Source organism: Heptranchias perlo, unplaced genomic scaffold, assembly GCF_035084215.1.
Source record: "Heptranchias perlo isolate sHepPer1 unplaced genomic scaffold, sHepPer1.hap1 HAP1_SCAFFOLD_134, whole genome shotgun sequence".
Taxonomy (NCBI): Eukaryota; Metazoa; Chordata; class Chondrichthyes; order Hexanchiformes; family Hexanchidae; genus Heptranchias; species Heptranchias perlo.
The window spans coordinates 560596-573219 of NW_027138580.1; the positions used below are offsets into that span (position 1 = coordinate 560596).

Consider the following 12624-nt stretch of genomic DNA (forward strand, 5'->3'; position numbering starts at 1 on the left):
TGGGATTGGTTTGTATCAGACAGGAGGAGATTGGTGTCAGTGACTGGGATTGGTTTTCAAGTGAGGATGGGTCACGCCTGTGATTTGCAATGGAGACTGTCCTTCTGGGGTCTGAGGCCTCTCTGTTTGGGGAGACGGGGGGTCTGAGGCCTCTCTCTATGGGGAGACGGGGGGTCTGAGGCCTCTCTCTATGGGGAGAGGGGGGGGTCTGAGGCCTCTCTCTGTGATGGGGGAGAGGGGAGAGGAGGTCTGAGGTCTATTTACTGTAATGGTGACCGGGGCTCCCCGGAGCTGGACTATACTTAATCTGATATAATTGTACATTAACCACCGAATCTTACACACTCCTTCTTTGGCTCCATGACAAAGTTGAAGGCGCTATATTTATACAACTTGGTGATGGTGTTCCACCATTGCCCTCGGCTTTGCCAGACTAAATCAGCCAGGAACGGTGGCCGTGCTGCTCCCCATGGTCGAAATGCTGACAGCTTGCTGTACAGGCTGTCAAGGCCAGACCCAGGAATCAGGGATCCCTGAAGACTGGACATCAGGGATCCCCCGGTGAAGAGAGTTTCTCCTTCCGCTCCGAGGACTGATCACCCTCTGCGGTCGAGTCTCGCAGTCCCTGCTTAAAGGTTGGATTTGTTTATATCTGGGTTTGGGTTATAATGAACTTGAGCAAAAAGGAACAATCCTGTGTTAGGACTTCTCAGGTGCTGAACATCACATACCTGTGGGGAGGAGTATCTAAAATATCTCTCCGCCTTATCTTTTCGAGAGTTCGGTCTTTCCTGATAATTAGAACCTCTCAGTTCTGGTATCATCCTTGTAAATCTTTTTTTGCACCCTCTCCATTGCCTCTATTTTCCTTTTTATAATATGGAATCCAGAACTGTTCACAGTGCTCCAAGTGTGGTCTAACCGAGGTTCTATGCGAGTTTCACGTAACTTCTCTGCTTTTCAATTCTATTCCTCGAAGAATGAAAGCCCATATATGGGCACCACACTTTCGGAAGGGTGCCAAGGCCGATTAAGACACAACCTCAGTCACACTGGGGAGGATGTAGAATCATAGAAAGGTTGCAGCATGGAAGGAGGCCATTCGGCCCATCAAGTCCGTGCCGGCTCGATGCAAGAGCAATCCAGCTGGTCCCACTCCCCCGCCCCATCCCCGTAGCCCTGCAAATTTTTTCCTTTCAAGGACTTATCCAGTTCCCTTTTGAAGGCCATGATTGAATCTGCCTCCACCACCCCCTCGGCAAGTGCATTCCAGATCATAACCACTCGCTGTATTAAAAAAAAGTTTTTCCTCATGTCACCTTTGGTTCTTTTGCCAATCACCTTAAATCTACGTCCTCTGGTTCTAGACCCTTCCGCCAATGGGAACAGTTTCTCTCTATCTACTCTGTCCAGACCCTTCATGATTTTGAATACCTCGATCAAATCTCCTCTCAACCGTCTCTGTTCCAAGGAGAACAACCCCAGCTTCTCCAGTCCATCCACGTAACTAAAGTCCCTCATCCCTGGAACCATTCCAGTAAACCTTATCTGCACCCTCTAAGGCCGTCACATCTTTCCTAAAGTGCGGTGCCCAGAACTGGACACAATACTCCAGCTGTGGCCAAACCAGTGTTTTATAAAGGTTCATCATAACTTCCATACTTCTGTACTCTTTGCCTCTATTTATAAAGCCCAGGATCCCGTATGCTTTTTTAACCGCTTTCTCAACCTGCTCTGCCACCTTCAACGATTCTTCTCCGGAAAGACTGAACAGGCTGAGACTCCTTTCTTCAGATAAGGGAAGGCTGAGTGGGTGACCTGAAAGAGATCTTTAAAATTATGAAAGGGTTTGATAGGGTAGATGGAGGGAAGATGTTTCCACTTGTAGGAGAGTCTAAAACTCGGGGCCATAAATATGAGATAGTCACTGATCAATCCAATTGGGAATTCAGGGGAAACTTCTTTACCGAGAGAGTGGTGAGAATGTGGAACTCGCTCCCACAAGGAGTAGTTGAGGTGAATAGTGTAGATGCATTTAAGGGGAAGCTCGGTAAACACATGAGGGAGAAAGGAATAGAAAGATATGCTGATAGGGTGAGATGAAGGGAGGAGGCTCGTGTGGAGCAGAAACACCGGCATGGACCAGGTGGGCCGAATGGCCTGTTTCTGTGCTGTACATTCTATGTAATATGGAACAGGAACAAATTTATTTATTTTCCATCTCCCTGGAGTGGGAAGGAGAAACACTATTTACTATCCAGGAACCAGTAAAAACACGGACCTCACCGTCTCTCACTTTGCCAATTATTTCCGTGGAAATGTTCACTCCAACCCTCAAAGAGCGTCACCTCACCGCAAGCAAAGTCGTGAGACCCGCCAGTCAGCAGAAACAAAGCACCTGGAAGGAAACCTCTTAAACTCAATTAAATGATTCCCCGTGGGTCAGGATCGAGCGTATTGTCCGAATGCAACTTTATTATACCGACACCAATAGTATAAGAACGATTACGGTGAGACAATAAACTCATACACACTGGTTTCCTGCAGGCCCAAGGTGATCTGGCCTGGCTTCTGTAGATTGGACTTCTGACCGTCCTGTCAGCTTAACAAACCAAAAGCCTTGCTGTTTGTTCTTAAATCATCCCCTTTAATGTGAGTCATCTCACATGATGCCCAGAATATATATTGAAGTGAGATTCCTCCAGACCTCGACATAATGGCCGTGTTAATAGTTTAATTGCTTAAAGTTTAACTTGATGTCTCCTGCCTGGCAATACAAAGGGACAGTCTATGTCCTGGGCATCCCAGATAGATAATGTGATGACTGGCGGGCCTCTGTTGTTCTTGCGAGCCTCTGATATTAACACATATCGAGATGTGATTAACTTTGATTGAGAACAAAGCAAATTCTAACATTGTAAATTCGAACAACTGCCAGAATGAACATGGTTCAGTCCTGGATGTGATTAACAGCAGCGATAACAGCAGAATCCAATCGCCTGCAGTCACTGGTGAACTCGCTGGTGTGTCAACAGGTGGGACGACCGAGGGAATCCCTTCCCGCACACGGAGCAGGTGAACGGCCTCTCCCCGGTGTGAACTCGCTGGTGTGCCTGCAGGTTGGAGGACTGAGTGAATCCCTCCCCACACACAGAGCAGGTGAACGGCTTCTCCCCGGTGTGAACTCGCTGGTGTGTCAGCAGGGTGGATGAACGAGTGAATCCCTTCCCACACACGGAGCAGGTGAACGGCCTCTCCCCGGTGTGAACTCGCTGGTGTGCCTGCAGATGGACTGACTGAGTGAATCCCTTCCCGCACACGGAGCAGGTGAACGGCCTCTCCCCGGTGTGAACTCGCTGGTGTGTCAGCAGGTGGGATGACTGATAGAATCCCTCCCCACACAGGGAGCAGGTGAACGGCCTCTCCCCGGTGTGAACTCGCTGGTGTGTCAGCAGGTGGGATGACTGAGTGAATCCCTCCCCACAAACGGAGCAGGTGAATGGCCTCTCCTCAGTGTGAACTCGCTGGTGTCTCAGCAGGTGGGATGACTGAGTGAATCCCTCCCCGCACACGGAGCAGGTGAACGGCCTCTCCCCGGTGTGAACTCGCTGGTGTCTCAGCAGGTGGGATGAACGAGTGAATCCCTTCCCGCACACGGAGCAGGTGAACGGCCTCTCCCCGGTGTGACTGCGTCGATGAGTTTCCAGCTCAGACGGGGAATTGAATCCCTTCCCACAGTCCCCACATTTCCACGGTTTCTCCATGGTCCGGGTGTCCTTGTGTCTCTCCAGGTTGGATGATCAGTTGAAGCCTTGTCCACACACAGAACACGTGTACGGTTTCTCCCCGATGTGAACGGTGCGATGTTTTTTCAGGCTGTGTAACTGGTTGAAGCTCTTTCCACACTCAGTGCACTGGAACACTCTCACTCGGGTGTGTGTGTCTCGGTGATTTTCCACTCACACTGATGTTTGAAATCTTTTCCCACAGACACAACAGACAAACATTTCTCCTTCCACATTCAAAAAAATGAAGCCTTGAATCTGTGTTGGGAAATACAATGACACAAACATGATTCAATTTGTAAATTAAACCATTTAAAATCAAATAAAATGAATTTTATTCCTTTCTCTAAGTGATGTCTGGGCTGAGAATGAATGTTTGCGCCCGGTTACGCAGTGTGTCACTGGTTCTCCGCTCCAAATGCACCTCTTTCGGCTCACGGTATCATTTACACCTTGCGTTTCTAAACCCCATCTCAGAAATATCAGCAATTGGTGCTTACAATGGCGGGCAATCATACCCAGAATGCTCCACACACTAGAATATGGCCAATGTCAGCTGTGGCTCAGTGGGGATCACTCTCGCCTGAGTCAGAAGCACACAATCGAGGCTGACACTTCAGTGCAGTACTGAGGGAGCGTCACACTGTCGGAGGGTCAGTACTGAGGGAGCGCCACACTGTCGGAGCCGAGGGAGCGTCGCACTATCGGAGGGTCAGGACTGAGGGAGCGTCGCACTGTCGGAGGGTCGGTACTGAGGGAGCGTCGCACTGTCGGAGGGTCAGTACTGAGGGAGCGTCGCACTGTCGGAGGGTCAGTACCGAGGGAGCGTCGCACTGTCGGAGGGTCAGTACTGAGGGAGCGTCGCACTGTCGGAGGGTCGGTACTGAGGGAGGGTCACACTGTCGGAGGGTCGGTACCGAGGGAGCGTCGCACTGTCGGAGGGTCGGTACCGAGGGAGCGTCGCACGGTCGGAGGAGCCGTCCATGGGATGAGACGTTAAACCGAAGCCCCTGCCTGCCCCTCTCGGGGTGGACGCAAAAGATCCCGCGGCCACCACCGCAAAGGAGAGCAGGAGAGTTTCTCCCTCAACCGACCACCTCAAAAAACCAGATCACCTGCTCGGTGCAGCTTGTGGGATCCTGCTGTGCATTATGTTCTCATGCACTGGCTGCATTGCAACAGTGGCTGCAACTTCACCAGCAGCTGCTGGGCTGTGTGTGGGAGGGGGAGGGGGAGGGGCCCTGAGGATGGGACAGGCGCTGCACGAATGCAACTCTTGCTTTGGCAGCTCTGGGGAATGGGGCGCAGTGCGCAGGCGCGGGGCTGGCGGCCGGAGCATGCGCGGTGCGGGTCCCGGAGCCTCACCGAGCGGATCGATTTTAATGGCGGCCGCGACCGACCGCCCGCCCGCCGGGGAGGTGAGGCGCGCACTCGATGGTCCGGCGGCTCCCGTCCCCCCGCCCCGACCCCCGGTCCTACCCGCCGCCTTTTTATTCCCGGTTTTCTTCTCCCGTTTCCACCGAGTCCGACTGAGCGACAAAACGACAGGCCCGAGGCTGCTCCCAGAATGCAGGGCGCGGCCTGGGGGAGCATGCGCAGTCTGAGCAGAGGGAAGAGATAGAGGGGTTTCTGGGGCGCGGGGGATTGTGGGGGCCCACTGCCGCCATTACTCGCGGTTTTTTTCCGCGCACGGAACCGAGTCCAGAAATTCCAGACTGAGGAATTCAGAGCCGGGATCCATCAGGGTGGGCGCTGGATGCGGAAGTCGGCCCCTCGCCTCCTGTGTCGGTCCATTTTGTGGCATCAGTTCGAGCCGGAGGAGAAGCTGCTGGGTTTCACCCCGAGGACTTCATTCCAGCCGCGGCAGCCTGTCTGAGCCCAGTCGGGCCCAGATGTGGGTCTGTCAGGGGAGGTCGTTTCTCGGGGACATTCGGCTGCTAATCTGACCCTGTCCGTACTGTACAATGTAAAAGAGTCTTGTTTTAGGAACGAGTATTTCCGTGGAGGCTTTTAATCCATTTTACATCTGCAGATTTACAAAAAAATATACAGTACTGTACACATTATATATTATTAGTCTAGTAATACAGTGCTGTACACATTATATATTAGTCTGGTAATACAGTACTGTACACATTATACATTAGTCTGGTAATACAGTACTGTACACATTATATATTAGTCTAGTAATACAGTACTGTACACATATATTAGTCTGGTAATGCAGTACTGTACACATTATATATTAGTCTGGTAATACAGTACTGTACACATTTTATATTAGTCTGGTAATACAGTACTGTACACATTATATATTAGTCTAGTAATACAGTGCTGTACACATTATATATTAGTCTGGTAATACAGTACTGTACACATTATATATTAGTCTAGTAATACAGTACTGTACACAGTATATTAGTCTAGTAATACATTACTGTTCACAGTATATTTTAGTCTCGTAATACAGTACTGTACATATATTAGTCTACTAATACAGTACTGTACACATTATATATTTGTCCAGTAATACAGTACTGTACACATATATTAGTCTCGTAATACAGTACTGTACACATTGTACATTAGTCTAATAATACAGTACTGTACACATTTGTCTAGTAATGCAGTACTGTAATATTCGTCTGGTAATGCAGTATTGTACACATTATATCTTAGTTTAGTAATACAGTACTGTACACATTCTATATTATTAGTCTAGTAATACAGTATGGTACACATTGTATATTAGTCTAGTAATACAGCACTGTGCACATTAGGGATGGGCAATAAATGCCGGCCTCGCCAGCGACGCCCACATCCCATGAACGAATAAAAAAAAAGTCTAGTAATACAGTGCTATACACATATTAGTCGAGTAATACAGTACTGTACACATTGTATATTAGTCTAGTAATACAGTACTGTACACATTATATATTAGTCTAGTAATACAGTACTGTACACATTATATATTAGTCTAGTAATACAGTACTGTACACATTATCTATTAGTCTAGTAATACAGTACTGTACACTATATATTATTAGTCGTGTAATACAGTACTGTACACAGTATATTAGTCTAGTAATACATTACTGTACACAGTATATTTTAGTCTAGTAATACAGTACTGTACACATATAATTAGTCTAGTAATACAGTACTGTACACATTATATATTAGTCTGGTAATACAGTACTGTACACATTATATATTATTAGTCTAGTAATACAGTGCTGTACACATTATATATTAGTCTGGTAATACAGTACTGTACACATTATATATTAGTCTAGTAATACAGTACTGTACACTTTATATAATTAGTCTAGTAATACAGTACTGTACACATTATATATTATTAGTTTAGTAATACAGTATGATACACATATATTCGTCTAGAAATACAGTACTGTACACTATTAGTCTAGTAATACAGTACTGTACACATTATATATTATTAGTCGAGTAATACAGTACTGTACACATTGTATATTTATAGTCTAGTAATACAGTACTGTACACATTATTAGTCTAGTCATACAGTACTGTACACATTATATATTAGTCCAGTAATACAGTACTGTAAACATTATATATTAGTCCAGTAATACAGTACTGTACACATTATATATTAGTCCAATAATACAGTACTGTATATAATATATCTATTTAGTCTAGTACTCTATTTTATATTTTAGTCCAGTAATATAGTACTGTACATATATTATTTTTATTCCAGTTATACAGTACAGTACATACATTATACATCTTAGTCCAGTAATATAGTATTTTACAAGCACTATATATATTTTTATCCCATAATATAGTATTGTACATACATTATATATTTTTTGTCCAGTAATACAGTAAAGTCCATGCTTTTTTTAGTCCAGTAACGTAGTCCATATATATTAGGCCGAGCAGCCTGCATGAGGAATCGCAGGTGTCTGTGTCCTGAACAGGAACCAGTAAGTGTGGATCTGCAGAGCAGTGAGAATCGGGAGAGTGAACATGAGGTGCAGCAGAGTGAGGGAGGAGGGAGAGAGTGTGGGACGGGGATTTACAGCTTGAGGGGAACGAGAGGGGAAAGAATGTTCGACAGAAACTAGAATTGTCTGTTCTGAATTTCTATCCTGTATTTACAGCGATGACTTTTGTAAACTCCTTTTACAGGGTATTAGAAGGGGAGGATTTGCAGACGGGAAACTCAAACCAAACCTCACGTCAAGATCTGACAGAGTCCCTCGATTCATCAGGACCTGAATATCATCGGCCTTTGAATGTGGAAGGAGAAATGTTTGTCTGTTGTGTCTCTGGGAAAAGATCAAATATCAGTGTGAGTGGAAAATCACCGAGACACACACACCCGAGTGAGAGTGTTCCAGTGCACTGAGTGTGGAAAGAGCTTTAACCAGTTACACAGCCTGATAAAACATCGCACCGTTCACAGCGGGGAGAAACCGTCCACGTGTTCTGTGTGTGGACGAGGCTTCAACTGATCGTCGAACCTGGAGAGACACAAGGACACCCGGACCATGGAGAAACCGTGGAAATGTGGGGACTGTGGGAAGGGATTCAATTCCCCGTCCCAGCTGGAAACTCATCGACGCAGTCACAGCGGGGAGAGGCCGTTCACCTGCTCCGTGTGTGGGAAGGGGTTTACTGCTTCAACCAGCCGACTGACACACCAGCACATTCACACCGGGGAGAGGCCGTTCACCTGCTCCGTGTGTGGGAAGGGGTTCGCTCAGTTCTCTGTTCTACAGAATCACCAGCGAGTCCACACTGATCAGAGACCGTTTAAATGTTCTGACTGCACTGGGAGTTTTAAAACCTTGTGGGAGCTACTAATGCACCAATCTGTTCACTCCGAGGAGAGGCCGTTCAACTGCTCTCACTGTGGGAGGACTTTCAGGCGTTCGTCCAGCCTGCTGACACACCAGTGTGTTCACACTGGAGAGAGGCCGTTCACCTGCTCCGTCTGTGGGAAGGGATTCACTCGGTCATCCCACCTGCTGACACACCAGCAAGTTCACACTGGGGAGAGGCCGTTCACCTGCTCTGTGTGTGGGAAGGGGTTTGCTCGGTCGTCCACCCTGCTGAGACACCAGCGAGTTCATGAGTAACTGCATTGGTTTGGATTCTGCTGTTAACCACATCCAGGACTGAACCATGTTCCTTCGGGCAGTTTGGGGGGTTTGTTTCTGCTGACTGGCGGGTCTCACGACTTTGCTTGCGGTGAGGTGATGCTCTTTGAGGGTCGGAGTGAACATTTCCACGGAAATAATTCGCAAAGGAGTTTGTGAGGTCTGTGTTTTTACTGGTTCCTGGATAGTAAATAGTGTTTCTCCTTCCCACTACGGGTAGATGGAAAATAAATAAATTTGTTCCTGTTACATATCACATAGAATGTACAGCACAGAAACAGGCCATTCGGCCCACCTGGTCCATGCCGGTGTTTATGCTCCACACGAGCCTCCTCCCTTCATCTCACCCTATCAGCTTATCCTTCTATCCCTTTCTCCCTCCGAGTTTCCCCTTAAATGCATCCACAATATTCGCCTCAACCACTCCTTGTGGGAGCGAGTTCCACATTCTCACCACTCTCTGGGTAAAGAAGCTTCTCCTGAATTCCCTATGGGATTTATTGGTGACTATCTTATATTTATGACCCTGAGTTTTGTCTCCCCCACAGGGGGAAACATCTTCTCCACGTCTACCCTATCAAACCCTTTCATTATCTTAAAGACTTCCATCAGGTCACCCCTCAGCCTTCTCTTTTCTAGAGAAAGGAGCCCCAGCCTGTTCAGTCTTTCCTGATAATTAGAACCTCTCAGTTCTGGTATCATCCAAGTAAATCTTTTTTGCACCTTCTCCAATGCCTCTATTTTCCTTTTTGTAATATGGAGACCAGAACTGTGCCCCGTACTCCAAGTGTGGTCTAACCAAGGTTCTGTACAAGTTCAACATAACTTCTCTGCTTTTCAATTCTATCCCTCTAGAAATGAACCCCATATATGGGAACCAGACTTTAGGAAAGATGTCAACACATTGGAGAGGGTGCAGAGGAGATTTACTAGAATGGTACCAGGGATGAGGGACTTCAGTTACTTGGATAGACTGGAGAAGCTGGGATTGTTCTCCTCAGAGCAGAGACGGTTGAGAGGAAATTTGATGGAGATGTTCAAAATCATGAACAGTTTTGATAGAGTAAATAAGGAGAAACTGTTTCCAGTGGCAGAAGGGTCGGTAACCAGAGGACACAGATTTAAGGTGATCGGTATAAGAGTTAGTGGGTGAGATGAGAAATATTTTTACGCAGCGAGTTGTGATGATCTGGAATGCGCTGCCTGAAAGCGAGGTGGAAGCAGATTCAATGGTAAGTTTATAAAGGGAACAGGATAAATATTTGAATCATAGGCACAGAAGGAGGCCATTCGGCCCATTGAGTCTGTGCCGGCTCCCTGCAAGAGCAATCCAGCTGGTCCCACTCCCCCGCCGTATCCCCGTTGCCCTCAATTTTTTTCCTTTCAAGTACTTATCCAGTTCCCTTTTAAAGGCCATGATTGAATCTGCCTCCACCACCCCCTCGGGCAGTGCATTCCAGATCCTAACCACTCGCTGCGTAAAAAAGTTTTTCCTCATGTCACCTTTGGTTCTTTTGCCAATCACCTTAAATCTACGTCCTCTGGTTCTTGACCCTTCCACCAATGGGAACAGTTTCTCTCTATCTACTCTGTCTGGACCCTTCATGATTTTGAACACCTCGATCAAATCTCCTCTCAACCGTCTCTGTTCCAAGGAGAACAACCCCAGCTTCTCCAGTCTATCCACATAACTAAAGTCCCTCATCCCTGGAATCATTCCAGTAAATCTCTTCTGCACCCTCTCTAAGGCCTTCACATCTTTCCTAAAGTGCGGTGCCCAGAACTGGACACAATACTTCAGCTGTGGCTGAACCAGTGTTTTATAAAGGTTCATCATAACTTCCATACTTTTGGTCTCTATGCCTCTATTTATAAAGCCCAGGATCCCGTATGCTTTTTTAACCGCTTTCTCAACCTGCCCTGCCACCTTCGACGATTAGTGTACATAAATCCCCAGATTTCTCTGTTCCTTTACCCTTTTTAGAATTGTGCCCTCTAGTTTATATTGCCTCTCCTCATTCATCCTACCGAAATGTATCACTTTGCATTTTTCTGCGTTAAATTTCATCTGCCACGTGTCCGCCCATTCCACCAGCCTGTCTATATCCTCTTGAAGTCTATCACTATCCTCCTCACTGTTTACTAAACTTCCAAGTTTTGTATCATCTGCAAATGTTGAAATTGTGCCCTGTACATCCAAGTCCAAGTCATTAATATATATCAAGAAAAGCAGTGGTCCTAGTACCAACCCCTGGGGAACACCACTGTAACCTCCCTCCTGTCCGAAAAACAACCGTTCACCACTACTCTCTGCTCCCTGTTACTTAGCCAATTCTGTATCCATGTTGCTACTGCCCCCTTTATTCCATGGGCTGCAATCTTGATGACAAGCCTATTATGCGGCACTTTATCAAACGCCATTTGAAAGTCCATATACACCACATCAACCGCATTGCCCTCATCGACCCTCTCTGTTACCTCATCAAAAAACTCTTTCAAGTTGGTTAAACATGATTTGCCTTTAACACATCCGTGCTGGCTTTCCCTAATCAATCCACACTTGTCCAAGTGACTGCTAATTCTGTCCCGGATTATCGTTTCTAAAACTTTCCCCACCGCCGAGGTTAAACTGACTGGCCTGTAGTTGCTGGGTTTATCCTTACACCCTTTTTGAACAAGGGTATAACATTTGCAATTCTCCGGTCCTCTTGCACCACTCCCATATCTAAGGATGATTGGAAGATTGTGGCCAGTACTGCTGCAATTTCCACCCTTACTTCCCTCAGCAACCTAGGATGCATCCCATCCGGACCGGGTGACTGATCTACTTTAAGTACAGTCAGCCTTTCTAGTACCTCCTCTTTATCAATTTTTAGCCCATCCAGTACCTGAACTACATCTTCCTTTACTGAGACTCTGGCAGCATCTTCTTCCTTGGTAAAGACAGATGCCAAGTACTCATTTAGTAACTCGGCCGTGCCCTCTGCCTCCGCGAGTAGATCTCCTTTATGGTCCCGAATCGTCCCCACCCCTGCTCTTACTACCTGTTTACTGTTTACATGCCTTTGGATTTCCTTTTATTTTGGCCACCAGTCTATTCTCATACCCTCTCTTTGCCCCTCTTATTTCCCTTTTCACCTCCCCTCCGAACTTTCTATATTCAGCCTGGTTCTCACTTGTATCATCAACCTGACATCTGTCATACGCCCTCTTTTTCTGTTTCATCTTACTCTCTATCTCTTTTGTCATCCAGTGAGCCCTGGCTTTAGTTGCCCTACCTTTCCCCATCGTGGGAATGTACCTGGACTGTACCTGAACCATCTCCTCCTTAAAGGCCGCCCACTGTTCAATTACAGTTTTGCCTGACAATCTTTGATTCCAATTTACCCGGGCCAGATCTCTTCTCATCCCACTGAAATTGGCCCTCCTCCAATTGAGTATTTTTACTTTGGAGTAGTCCGTGTCCTTTTCCATAGCTTTTCTAAACCTGATGATAATATGATCACTGTTCCCTAAATGCTCCCCCACTGACACTTGTTTTTGATGGGGAGAAAATTGAAGGGCTTTGGGGAAAGAGCAGGAGACGAATTGGATGGCTGGTTCAAAGAGCTGGCACAGGCACAATGGGCCGAGTGGCCTCCTGTCTGTGCTGTAAGGTAAGTAAATATGTGCATGCAATGTGTGTC

The 12624-nt window shown here is 46.7% G+C and overlaps 2 protein-coding genes across 2 annotated transcripts in view; one reads left to right on the forward strand and one right to left on the reverse strand.

The window, feature by feature from the left end:
- Positions 1-1932: 1932 nt before the first annotated feature.
- Positions 1933-12624, reverse strand: part of LOC137308605 (zinc finger protein 850-like) — a 37922-nt gene continuing 27230 nt past the window's right edge. Inside the window, 2 exon segments of the mRNA XM_067977226.1 lie at positions 1933-3924; positions 11233-11241. Of these exon segments, the coding sequence (XP_067833327.1) occupies positions 3006-3924; positions 11233-11241 (928 nt within the window). The 3' untranslated portion in view covers positions 1933-3005.
- On the forward strand, positions 5132-10024 carry LOC137308595 (zinc finger protein 239-like). Its single transcript, XM_067977214.1, has 2 exons — positions 5132-5203; positions 7965-10024. The coding sequence occupies exon 2, from the start codon at positions 8327-8329 to the stop codon at positions 8915-8917; it is 591 nt and encodes a 196-aa protein (XP_067833315.1). The 5' UTR covers positions 5132-5203; positions 7965-8326; the 3' UTR covers positions 8918-10024.